This window comes from Alosa pseudoharengus, unplaced genomic scaffold, assembly GCF_046254945.1.
Source record: "Alosa pseudoharengus isolate Yale_2024_CS ecotype anadromous, Long Island Sound unplaced genomic scaffold, YU_APseudo_1.1 YU_APseudo_1.1_scf_7, whole genome shotgun sequence".
NCBI lineage: Eukaryota > Metazoa > Chordata > Actinopteri > Clupeiformes > Clupeidae > Alosa > Alosa pseudoharengus.
In genome coordinates, this window is record NW_027468859.1 from 27,073,209 (window position 1) to 27,086,929 (window position 13,721).

The 13,721-nt window shown below is 41.3% G+C and overlaps 2 protein-coding genes across 6 annotated transcripts in view; both read right to left on the reverse strand.

Annotated features, from left to right (window-relative positions):
- LOC143110181 (inverted formin-2-like) overlaps positions 1-1,896 on the reverse strand; it is a 50,462-nt gene extending 48,566 nt beyond the window's left edge. For 2 of the 5 annotated variants that reach the window (XR_012984085.1, XR_012984086.1), the window contains exon 1: positions 1,684-1,896. The gene's annotated coding sequence lies outside the window, so the exon portion shown is untranslated. The remainder of the gene's footprint in view (positions 1-1,683) is intronic. The other 3 variants (XM_076273053.1, XM_076273054.1, XM_076273055.1) reach the window with 3 other exon arrangements.
- Positions 1,897-4,520: 2,624 nt separating this feature from the next.
- Positions 4,521-8,056, reverse strand: LOC143110183 (cdc42 effector protein 2-like). The gene is made up of 2 exons (XM_076273056.1): positions 7,630-8,056; positions 4,521-5,863 (listed from the first exon to the last, which is right to left on the reverse strand). Exon 2 carries the CDS (start codon positions 5,861-5,863, stop codon positions 5,315-5,317), a length of 549 nt encoding a protein of 182 aa, XP_076129171.1. The 5' UTR covers positions 7,630-8,056; the 3' UTR covers positions 4,521-5,314.
- Positions 8,057-13,721: the final 5,665 nt, after the last annotated feature.

Sequence of the window (13,721 nt, forward strand, 5' to 3'; positions counted from 1 at the left end):
ATAGGATAATGGCTAATACACGTTTCACTACAATAAAGTACATGCTTGAGTTAATGCTCATGTGTGTTTTGCTAATGACCTGAATATTTAATAGGAAAAAAAAACACTCTTTTTGCAAATCAAAGCTCGGACAACACGATTATGTGATGATGAGGCAGACAGTCCTACAGAGCTGCACATACCAATGGTTTAATTTTAATCACTGTGACAATTAGAACACACTGGGGAATTATGTTGCCTGGATTCAGCAACACAATTAAAAGATGGCTAGACTACAATTTCCTCTGCCTGTTCTACAATGTATATATGCAGCATATGCCAAGCTATCCACATGATATGGCTTCAGTCAAGCTGTATAATTTCAAGGTTTCCCCTACCAGAAGGCCAAGCACATTAGGCAAGTCAGAGGCCATTCACCCTCCAATAATAAACCTCCTGCATTATATACAACACTTTCCTGAATAAGCACAGAGAAAGATCACTGCTGCCAGTCCAACTTATGCATATCATCCTGTCATAAAATGTTACTTTGACCACCTCCTGAGTCACATGCCATCATGGGACAAGACTCCACAGAGCCAACACAGCAAGTGTCACAATAATCTGACCATATGACAAGGACGTTATAGTCATAATCATAATGAATGTGCGTCTTTCTTAATGAAATTTTCAAAAAAGGGACACTATCTTCTGCTTTGTTATATAACAAACTTCCCACAGGGCATGTGGCGCAGGGAATGTGGATTTCATAATCACTCTATTCTTTTTTACAGTCAGCAGGATGAATAAATAACACAGCATCCGTTTCCAAACAAGAAACCCGACAAAATTAGGTGTGGTCGGTAGTGGTAAATCTGTGTCATCCTGTAGCAGACTAAACAAGTCTCACTCTGATGACTAGACAAGTTGCTTGGGATACCGTTCCTGCGTAACAGTGCCATGATAGTTCCTCAAAATGGGATACAAGTAGCCTAACATGGACACTAGTTCAGATCACTCTTTTAGACTAGGCTATAGCATAGGACTAGATGTTTCATTTCAATTGGAATTCAGTTCATTGTGCTGTGCATCTGAAGATGCATGGTAGAAGGCCAAAATATCGTTCCGCCGCGTTTTGAAACAGCTCAATGCAATGCACCTGTGATAAGATAACTCAGTCGATTCGAGGTAGAGGAGGCTGTGGGCGTTATTGATAACTCTACAGTGAAATGTTAGCCATTTAGTTGTTCACATGACAGAGCCGCCTACGTGTCTAAGAACCAAAGATCACATCTGTCGACGTCGTTAGCTAAAGCTCAGTAAAAGAGAGTGATTTAATTGCGCACTTCAGATGTTTACAAAGTCACGTTAAATCTTAACACAGGCGCTTGTTAGTGATTCTTCAATATACTGCAGGCCCACCCTCTTCATAATGGACGTGCAGGATTAGCCAGCTTCGTAGAAAGACTGACCACTTCAGAAGCCGATCAACCATCTAAAATGTGTGGGAAGTTGTTATTCACAACACGATTAATAGCCTACACTTCACTCTGTTAAGGAAACAAACTTTTCAAAAAATGAATCTCTGATAGCCATAAACTATTTTGTGTGATATTGGAGATGGTGATGAGACTGACCACTTTGTCATCGACTACACTCACGACATTTTTTTTTATTTTTGTTGGGGGAAAAAAACGATCTTACCTAGTGTAATCCTCTTGCAGGTTTCAAATTTATAGCAGGACTTGATCCAACCGCCGAGCTCCGAAGTTCACAGTGAAACGATGTAGCGCTACCTCTACTTTTCCATTGAAATCTCCACTTCTGGCTACAGTGAAGGCGAATGGGTAAATGACAACATCTGGATAGCTCCACCCTCGGAACGCTTGAATAAGCTCATTATTTTCACGGTTGCCTCCCAGTCTCAAACCAATGTTGACTACAAACATCACGTTTTCTTGTCAGCATGTGAGCGTTTATCACTGTTGTCAGTCACTACCACTGTGATTGAGATGTTGACTTTATCCATCTAACTATAGGCCTACGCACAAGGCAACGGAACAAAATGAAGACTATAGGCTACTATACTTGCCTTAACTTCCATCCGGAACAAACCGCAGGCCTAGCAGAATTTATGCAGCAGTTCACTGTGTTGGCAGTGCGATTTTCCTGCCAAACTTCGACCAACTCCAGTCAGCAACATATCTTGTGTCAGCACTAGGGAACATCTTAGCTGCATCCGTTTAACACCAAATGTTTTGGATTGGTTAGTGAGAGTACACATTTCAATGTTATGTAGGCTAAGCAGAACATAAAATGGAATATTTTAATCAGAAACTATAAGCTGTATGCTTAAACTGAGGTTTTGGCTGGGAAAATCCAGACATACTTTTCTAATTGAGTCTAATGTAGCCTATTATGCCTGTTTAGTCATGCTTTGTTTCCCAACTTCACATCCTGGTTTCCCATTGTCTCTTATCTCACTCGTAAATTTCAATGAATCATGTCAGTGGTATGGCAGATAGGCAAACCCTTGTATGCACTCTGCAGGTCAAACCAGGTTACCATTGCCTAAACTGTCACTGTACGGAAAAGCTGTTTAAGTCCCATAAATCAGAAATGATTATGCATGTTCATGTTACACATCATATGCTAACTTGACACCACTGTCATTTCACCATTCGATGCACATTATATTGCTATGATGTTGTCATAGGCATACAATTACTTGCTTATGAGTAATGGTCTGTAATGGTCTATGCATCCCTAAGTATTACGTGAAAATAATGCCTCATCGGCAGCACGTCAGCAACACAACTGAGATATTGTCACTGTTTTGATTCTCTCAGAGATGCCATGAATCAGCTTTTGTTCAGACTGGAACCTTCCTCTGCCGACCTCTCGCCATTTAGCTCAAACAGGCCTTCAGAGTCACAGCTGGGCCTGACATATTCCTTTTACTCAAGGATCTTAATGAACTCAGATGGCAAGTCTGCTCAGTGTCCTGCAGCAAATGCATTAACACAGACATCCCAACCTGCAAAAAGTAATTTTAGGGAGCTATCACGAAGCCCCCCCCCCCCCAAATAAATAAATAATAAAAACTTTAGCCTACTTAGATATTGAAATACAGATTAATATGTTTGTTCAATAATATCTAGTCAGCACACCAAATAAGGAAGGCCTATGATAGAAATTGTGAAAATAAAATAGATTTTGGTAGTTTGGTCTTTTCATGTAGCCTTGGCAACTAGCCATCTAGTATAGGCCTGAATAATATGCATATATATATATATACACACACAGTGTAACCGGAAAGTAGAAAGTATTCAGACCCTTTCAAGTTTTCCACATTTTGTTATGTTTCAGGCTCATCTTATAATGGATTCAGTTAATTTTTTCTCTTATCAATCTACACACAATACTCCACAAAACACTCCACAAAAAAGTATTCAGACCCTTTGTTATGACACTTTCGATTGAGCTCTGGTGCATCCTACTTCTATCAATGGTCTTTGAGATGCTTCTACAACTTGATTAGAGTCCACTTGTGCCTAAATTAATTAATTGCCCATTATTAGGAGAGGTAGACATCTCTTTATATACGGTCTCACAGTTGATGGTGTATGTCAGAGTGAAAACCAAGCCACAAGGTCGAGATAATTGTCCGTAGACCTGCGAGACAGGGTTGTGTGAAGACACAGATCTGGGGAAGGATACAAAAACAATTCTGCATAAAGAGTGTCTGCCTGTCCTAATAATGGCCAATTCATTAATTTAGGCACAGGTGGGCTCTAATGAAGTTGTAGAAGCATCTCAAGGACCATTGATGCACCAGAGCTCAATTGAAAGTGTCATAACAAAGGGTCTGAATACTTATGTAAATGATATATTTCAGAATTTTATTTTTTATAAATTTACAAAACACTCCAAATACCTGATTTTTTGTGGAGTGTTGGAGCATTGTGTGTAGATTGATGAGAAAAAACGAATTTAATCCATTTCAAGATGAGTCTGAAATATAACAAAATTTGGAAAACTTGAAAGGGTCTGAATACTTTCCGGTTGCACTGTATGGTGGCCTATACAGGCTTATCTGAAAATGGCTAATTGTAACTCTGTAGTTGCAGAAGTTGGTTTTCAATATGTGTAAAATTATTCAAATATGTCAGCATGATTTAAATGGAGGCTAATAATACAATGGATATAAATTCTGATGTAAATATGTATTTTTCCTTTTAGCCACTAGATGACGCCAATGTCTTTTTATAAGAAATAAATTAATTCATGGCTGCCAAGACAAGTTACTGAGGCAAGTAAGCAAGCACTCTTTTCAACACTAAAGATTGTACTGCCTGAAACTGCAGCTTATGCAGTTCAGTTTTTACATATAATAACTGATATAATAGCAAGCACCAGTAGGGGGTGTTGTAACATAATAAGACGATTATGTTGTACCTCTATACAGCATCAGGGGATTCTCAGCATGTCAGGAAGTACTGTACACATCAAAATGGCTTAGAAATGCAGATAATCAACAATGATTCTTCAAATATATTTTATTGACTTGGATAATAAGTATGATCAGACCATTAAGCCATGTATGATAATATGTACAACAACTTAAGTTCTTAAGAAAAGGACCTGAGGCAGGAGTCATTTTAGTCTTTTCAAGACTAAGTATAAGTATATATACTCTTTTGATCCCGTGAAGGAAATGTGGTCTCTGCATTTATCCCAATCCGTGAATTAGTGAAACACACTCAGCACACAGTGAACACACAGTGAGGTAAAGCACACAATCCCGACGCAGTGAGCTGCCTGCTACAGCGGCACTCGGGGAGCAGTGAGGGGTTAGGTGCCTTGCTCAAGGGCACTTCAGCCGTTCCTACTGGTTGGGGTTCCCTCTGGTTACAACCTAACCAGTAGGTCACGGCTGCCCCACTAGACTATTTTAGCTTAGGCTACAACATGTTTCCTCTATGTAGAGGAAAATATAAGGCATACTCAATAACGGTTGTATCCTTCTATGGTGATTCCTTCAAACCATAGAAATGCTTGGTAGTGAAAGGTAAATTAAGGTGTATCATTTCCCCCTATATCCTCCACTTTAAAAAAAAAAAAACAAGAAGATGCCATTTACAAATTGCTGGGAAGTGGGTAATCATAAGCAGAACAACGGACTTCCTTCATCTCCCCACACCCTGTTTAAGTGATCAACGCAGTCTCTTTCTTATCAAATACGTCAGTACAGTTCATAGTGCCAAAGGGCATTTTGTTTGTCATAACGTCTATGTACAGCAGTCCACTAATGTAATGGCTGTTCAGCAGATTCTCACTGGCTGTCCATCACCTTTAGGACATCGTCCAGTATGGAGGGCCCAAGGTCCAGGTTGAGTGACAGGGGCAGGTCATCTGCCCCCGCAGGACTCAGACCGGACCGCTGGGCCTTAGGGGGCAGTTTGGTGGTCAGTCCGACTAGCCCGTCCACTTCGCCGTCCGCTTCATCGCTGCAGGGCAGGTGCACCACCTGGACTTCGTCCAGCAGGGGCAGCGAGTGGCTCTTCTTGTGCGTGGGGCTGGCGGCCCTGCTGCGGGCCTGAGCGGCAGCCTCCTCTGGGGTGAGGAGCCGGGGCGGCTTGGGTGGCGGCGGGCCCACCAGGTACAGGTTCTGGTCGCTGCGGGAGCCGTGCAGCACCAGGCTGCCGCTGCGCTGGAAGACGGACACGTCGCCGAAGGACTCGTCGAGGCCGATGTGGGAGAGGTGGCGGAAGTCGCCCAGCGGCTGGCTGATCATGCTGCTGGAGAGCATGGCCTTCGGCTTCTGCTTGCGTGACCACCGCAGGGTCGCCGACTTGAAGTAGAGCGAGTTCTTTAGAGGCATCTGGTGTGGGAGACAAGAAAGAGCACAATGTGTTAGGACCTCGTCTCATTTCAAAGTGGTGATGGTATAGTGGTTAAGGAAGGCTAAGGCACTTGGCTCCAAAGTGGAAGCCAGAAAGTCGTTGGTTTGTTAGTTGCCACCATTGTGCCCCTGAGCAAGGCACTTTACCCCAGTTGCCCCAGGGGTGACTGTGCCTGTAATTGGTCTCTGTGAGTTGTTTCGGGTAAAAGCTTCAAGCATGATAAAATCAGCTGATTATCAATACAGAGTAGATATTATGTGGTAATCAACTGTGGTTGATTACCACATAATATCTACTCTGTTTTGAAAATCAGTCACTGTATTCATTGCATATCAAGCTGGCCGAACTGGATTTGGCCTGGGGACTAGGCTGTGGGGAAATAGTAAGGAGACTTTAGTCACCACTAGGTTCTCAGACGTCTCCTTTGCTCCCTGTGATTACTTTCCAATCACCAGGCATGACTACTGTATGGCTGTTGATCTAATTCACACTCAGGTCTTTAGCAAGATCCGGTGTGTGGGACAGATTAAAAGTTATGTCAACAACATGCTTAAGGACCACATTCTCAACTACTCCTTACATCCTGTTTTCGTATCTCCAGATTGTGAGCATAAAATAGATATTATGAAGCAACATGGTGCTTAAGGTGGTCAAGCTGACGTGCAGGGAAGACTTTAGTGGTTAAAACTCTTCTGTGGTCTTATGTGCGATGCAGAGAGGACCAATGTATAAAGGTTACATCTGCACCTCTTTTCAGGGGAACAACTCTTATCTCTTTTCAAATCAGGTCATGAGGATAGCATAGCATATTATGTGGCAATCAGAACGTGTTTCTACTGGCACTAGTTTCGCTGTGTCATCTTATTTCGGAGATGAAAGGTTAGAAATCTTTTTCCACTCTCATGGTTAAGGCTAAAGTACAACTGTCTGGGGGAAATGAACAATTGAGTTTAGAAATGACAGTAAAGCTATCTTATTCCTCCAGTATGTGTGTGTGTGTGTGTGTGTGTGTTCTGCCAAACCAAAAAGCACCTGAGGCAGCCAAACCTTAATTCAGAATTATGTCGAAGCCTAGGAATGTGGCCTATTTTTCTTTTTCTAAGGGCATAAATCTTTAAAACCCAACAGCACATTAAAACAGCAACCATTATCATTCTTGACCAGTGAACTGCCCAAAGCATGCACATGCCAGCATTTTGTTAACATCTCAATAAATCACCTAAACTTTGCAGATTAAATACAAATAGAGCCCAATTAAATTCTACAGCCCTAAATGTGTAAGGATGAACGTTTGTGCTTTTACAAAGACAGAGTTCAAAAGCACACTAACTAGCATACAGTATGGATGTCTCCTGCATGAGCTATGTCCCCTACATGCCATTACCTTGAAGCAGCAACATTCCTTTCGTTTCACGTAAGGGAATGGTGTGACAAACTTCGGCTATGTGGGAAAATGTTTTGTGGATTCTCCCTCAGATGAGATAACCAGCCATAGGTACAAAATGTGTCTCACATGGAGGGCTGTTTTTGAAACACTGCTCTGGGAGTGTGGGGGATAAGAAAATGTTATCTCAGCAAGACAAAGGTGAATCTGAATGAAACACATGCCACATTGCTGGCACAGAGTTATACAATTAATGTAATCCCTTGTTGTGTTACACCCCTGTGGCCTACAGTATCCTACCCTGTAATCCCTACACTCTATGTACTTTCTCCTTATCCGTATGCACAGTTCAAGGCTTACCTGAGTGGACCTTGTGAGTCTAGTAGATATGTAGGACCAAAGTCTGTCCCTCCCGGACCTGCAAGTCCCCTGCCTGTGTGAGGGGGTTTGATCTGCTGGGCTTGTATGGATCTCACTCGTCCCTCTCTGGATTCCCCGATGTCTCTGTCCCCGCAGAAGGCTCAGTATCAGACAAGTCACCCTCAGCGCCTTGTGTGAAGTAGGTGGGTTTCTCCTTAAGAGATAAGGCTGTCGACTTTCTCCACTTCTGGTATCAGCTTTCGTCAGTCCGTTTATCAGCACACAGTTTCCCCTTAGCCACTTGCTCCTAAATCCACTGTTTGTTTTGTTTCGTTTTTTTAATCGCACACTATGTCCCAAAGTAGAGTGGGTGCAGACAGCAATGCGACTTGCCAAGGTCCTGGTTTTAGGTAGAGTATGTTTTCTGAGACTTTCAGCAAGGGTAAGTACTAGAGGGTGGCTGAACGGGGAGGAGTGGGAGGCGGAGCATGGGTCCATTCACATCACTGACCAGAGGCGGAGAAGCTGGGAGCAAGGCTTCCTGTTACTGTGGAGGTAATGTTACCTTACCCCTATAAATTCCTTTCAAAGAGAAAAGCCATGCAGGGTGCTGAGCAAATGGTCAAATCACACATAGTAAACAATACCATACCTCCATGTGTTCAGACTGTAGTTTTCATAATCACAGTAGTCTGACACTGGTTGGTGTGTAATTTCACAGCTATAGAAAGCATTTAATTGATTCATTGATTTGATGTTTGTTAGCATGTTGGTGGTAAACATCAAACCCTGCAGACGCCTGGCCCCTTAGCTAGTTCTTTCCTGTAAGACTGGAAATCTCATGTTCCCAATAGAATGAGCTTTTTCCACACAACACTGTAAAGAGAGACCATGCGCTGTTCTGTGTGTGTTAAATGTTAAAGAATGCCTTAAGTGTGGGTACTGGGAATGTTTGGAGATAGACTATCCTCTGGGCAATCTAAACTACACACAGGTTGACAACAGTCCCGTCCTTCCTCACTTCTGTTTATTGTAGCAGTGTCTTATGACCAAAGCTCTGAGTCAACTAATCTGAGGGCATTATGTTGATACATGCCACTGTCAAACTTCAAAAAAGAAAGACAGACGTTTACACCAAATATGTTGTGCTAATTTCTGAGGATTAAAAACTGTTAGCAGAACCTGTCAAAAACAGGATGCGCCCAGACTAGTGTACACTTCCTGCTTTATAGAATGTGTTGTGCTACCTAAATCTTAAAACCTTAAGATTTTGTAAGGGAATGCATGCAGAACAATTTGCCCATTAATAATGTCACATCAAATATCTATTTGACATGAATGAATGCCAAAAGTGGTATAAATTCCTCTGTTATCACTGCTGATTTGTCTAATCTAAGAAGGACTTTGATCTAAACTAGATTTGGCCTTTATAGAGAAGAGACATATTTCCTTATCACTTCCCTAGTGAAGTGCCCTTTGTGTTCATATGAAATTCAAAATAATCCAATAAGCGCAGTATAATTCAAACAGTCGTAAGTACCCCTTTGCTTTTATCAGGAGTCATAAAGTAATAAAGTCATTTATTGTTTCTTGAAATAGGACAGCATTCAAAGCGATAGTTTAAACCTTGTGAAAAATAAGTTACCTATTGAATCACAGTTTAAGCAGTGTTGTATGCTTTCTCTGTTAGAAAATGAGTGCCAGGTCTCATAACTGACAGACACACACACACACACACACACACACACACACACACACACAGCTGTAGATGTTGTGCTAGGTAATATGCATAAGAGCAGCCCTACAGAAAGAATTTGTCACGTAAATGTGTACATCATTCATATCCTGTCAAGGCCAGGGCCTTGTCACCATGAGGCAGACTAATTGTTGAGTAACCAAACGGGACAGTTGATCTTTCTCGAGATCTGGCAGGGCTCCAGTGGACACAACTTATTTATTCATGAGACAATGACATATTGACAATAATAATCACATATGAAATAGAATAGAATAGAATGCCTTTAGAATTAGAATAGAATGTCTCTGTTAAAATGACATAGCGACCATAATAATCACATATGGAATGGAATAGAATAGAATGCCTTTAGAATTAGAATAGAATGTCTCTTTGGTTACAATAGCATAGCGACGATAATAATCACATATGGAATGTCTCCTTGGGTACATTACTTCCTTTGAATGACAACTATGCAGAGGATCCTCCATGAAACACAATGTTCGGCTGAATGTGACCTGATCCATGAAGACATACCTTTGCAGGTTTAAATGATGACATCAAACCTTATGAAGTTCTACCCATTGAGTAAGGAACTTGGGACTCACCTAAACTTTGGCACCTTCATTTTAACTAAACATGAACTGCAATGTTTACCTTTTTATTTAAAATGAGTTGTTTTTGCTATGTATTTCAAGAGCAAGAAAAATAAAAGTGCAACATTGCTTTCTCCGTGGATCACCCAATTTATTGATGAGCTGATATTTCGGTCGGTCAGACCCTCATCATCAATAAATTGAACCTTTGAGTAAGTAGTGTTGCACTTTTCTTGTTCTTGCTCTGAAGTTGCACTTAGCTGTAAATAGCTGCACCTGCAGTATATATAGGTGTGCCGGCTGCCCTCATATCCTCTGTGAAATGTTATTTGTTTCAACCCACATGCCAACATTCAAAGCGAGTATATCTACCATGAGTAAAAGTTATATAATCTGAATGCCTAATAAGTTCACAGACAGAGGGGAATCCTCCTCAGGCAGCAGATACTAACAGGTGCAGAATAGCAACAACAAAAAACGTGTGAATGCACTCGAGGGCCCCCCCACCATCTTACAGCAAGTGAAACATCCAGTAATGCACCTGTTCAAGAGAAGGGATGATTTATTGTGTTAATGCTGATGTACCCTATAACTGATTAATGGTATAAACTGTGAAATTCCCTGCATTCCAGCCTTTATTTGACTAGTAGATTGATTACATAAGACCATTACATAGGTAACATAACAAACAGGGCCCTATACTGACTGAACTCCTAATGGCATTGAGTCTTTCTTACCCAGTGTAAATGTACCTGTTCTCACCACATCACTTTAACTATTTGATCTCTTTCATGATTTGAACAATCAAAACATAACATAAAAATGTTAACAAGTCACACATCAAAAGCTCTTTGAAATGGCATTATTGTGGTATCATAATATTGTCAATTAGCCTAGAAATCTAGACGCGCCCCTAGCGGCAGCCAGGGCTAGTCTAGCAACTCTCTATTGGCTTGTGAGCTCCAGAAATAGAAACTCAATCAGGCCAATGAAATCATGTATAGAGTCGTTAGGTGGGCTTAACATAATGATTGATGGCAGAGTTGCAACGGTTTGGCTTGAACAGAAGCGTATCAAGCTTTTTAAAAGTGTGGGGGTTGTGGGATAGGAAAATAAAACAATCTGGCCAAATGATAAATAACTCCCTACAGGGATGTTGTAAGTATTTTCTGAGAGGGGTGCAGACTATATTGGTGTCCGGGAGTTTCTCCCCCGAAAAAAAATTGAGATTCTGATTGCTAAACACACCATTTTAATGCAGTTTGGGAGGGACGGAAGAAGCAGCGCCTATGTGTGGCTCATGTGACATGTAGGCCTACATGATCTACCTGCTATCATTTCACTATTTGACACTACCCTACATGGAGACATATCTCATGTTATAAATCAAGAAATCATTTCAGAAACTAGATGTACCGCATAGCGGTACAAAATATGACCGCCGCTCAGTCCTGCACATCCATTCCGCGAAAATAAATCATATTAATGAATTTGTCTCCATCTTCTACTCCATCCCCCACTCTTGAAACTTTTGTGTATGCTTGTTTGGAATGTGTGTTTGCACACATTCTGCACACAAAGTAGCCTACTGGCGCTACAAAGGTGAATAGATTTGTTTCTGGGCCAAAAAAATTGTAGCATTGTTTTAAAACCTTTAAAATCTCTAAACAATCACAAGTAGGGCAGTTCATCACAGTCCATCCATTGCAACTGGACTGATGAAAGGTACACCTGTAGGCTACATTGCATTTGGGAAAAGCAGAAGGTAGCAGCATAATGTATTTATTTATTTATTATTAAACAAAACAATCCCTGTCAGTTCCATGCAGTTTTCAACAGCTATCAAGAAGAGAGGTCATGTCATGGATTTTTGTGAATGTTTCTTCTTCTACATATGCATAAGTTTAGTCATCTAGTTCAAATGATATTCAGCTTTATTGTCAATGCACAAATTAAATACCAGTAGTCTAAAACAAAATGCCGTTTTACCCAGTGGTGCAAATAACTGACATGTCCAAAAGGGCCTTCATGAAATGCGTTGCGAGATTGCTCATACACATTTTAACGGGCAAAGTTGAATAGCTACTGTCCGTTATTGTTTGTGCAAATAATATGCTGATTCATGTTCCCTTGCATTTTGCAACTATGAGGTCCATGGTTAAGCTCAATCTTTTGACGCAATCTTTTGATTTTCACCCAGCCTAGTCCATGGTAGGCGCCCGATAGAAATATTGTTTAACTTTGCGATTGAGATATCCACGCACTGGCGCCCCCCCCCCCCCCCCCCCTGCGACGTGTTCGCCCCCCGGTTTTAGAGCTATTCTAAATGCAAAAATGCATAGAGGGAGTTATGACAAAACCGTGACTGTTAACAAACTATAAGCTATATAAGGCCCTATATAGGCCTATTACACAACACAAATTGTCACTAGGCTATGCTGGCGACCCAAATAAAATCTCCTTTGGAACCAATGGCTTACACCTTACACCTCAAGCTGCCACCTCTTGGCGAAAAGTTAATAGTTTTGCATATCAGTAGTAATACATTTCACGTAGCTGTGTGAATCACGGAAAGGGCGAATGAAGTGGACACTTGGCACAAATGGAACCCAACCCACTGTACAGTAGCTCAAGGTCTGTGGCTAAAGCAGCCATAATGAAAGCGTTATCATTGTTTGGATACTTCACACACACGTGTTTTTTAATCGCATAGACTACAACTACCAAGCTGGAATCAAAGCACATCGACTCCCCTCTCACACCCCAAACACGCACTTCGAGCAAACAAAAAGCGCCTCAGTCTCACGGAATAGCCATAGGCAAAACTGTATCTGACCGGTGTAACGTTGGTACTAAATCATCCATCGCAAAGAATGATTTTTGTAGCACGTGCAACAAATATGTGTAGGTACAGCCCTGCCCTGAATACATCTCAACGTGCGCTCTAAAACATCTGGTTTAAATGGAGATGTAGATCATCACAGGTGCGTTAATAAATCTACATTGCGGCGAGTTGACACAAATTATTCACTTTGACGAATTTATGTAGTTTCAGTTACTTTACTTTGAGCCATGCTCTTCCTTACTTGAATCACCTTTGAAAATAGAGGATTAGCCTATATGGGTGTTTGGGAATGAACGTTGACTCAGATGCTTTTTGAGACCTTGAGCAGAAATGTCCCAGCCTGGTGTTTAGGATGCATCATAGACAGGTTATCTTTCAGGTAGCCTATATATTTTCCATTAAAAAACCATCACGTAGCGAACGTGTTGTGGCTAACTCACTTAGCTCCTGTTAGTAGCCTAGGTTATGGTCATAAGCAAATGAGATGACAGTCGAAAGATACAATTAGTGCTGTTATCGATTTGCTTGGTAGCCTATAAACGCATTTATGGTTTTCTACAAATACATCAATAATCAAATTGGCCTCCATCACTCAACCATGCTAATGGTAACATTATTTTACCTACGTTCTGCTATGGATAGGATTAACGAAGCCTGCAGTAAAAAACAAGCATGTCCGATAAACATTCTCAGATTTATTTCGGCTTCAAGAGGAAATGGGAATTACATGTCATGCAGAAATCATCCTACCCTTAGGCGTTCTCTGCGGTAAACTACTGTAGCCTACAGTCTTGTCCTTGTAGGAAGCGTAGTGTCTTTCCAACCCACTTTAGATTAACTTCCAACAAAATTACGTCTCACTGCAACGATGCGCCATCTAGTGGACAAACGACTACTTATCGCCAATACTGGAAAT

Bases quoted from the DNA above. Each gene is read 5' to 3' on its own strand.
- LOC143110183 (XM_076273056.1), bottom strand. From the start codon at position 5,863: ATGCCTCTAAAGAACTCGCTCTACTTCAAGTCGGCGACCCTGCGGTGG.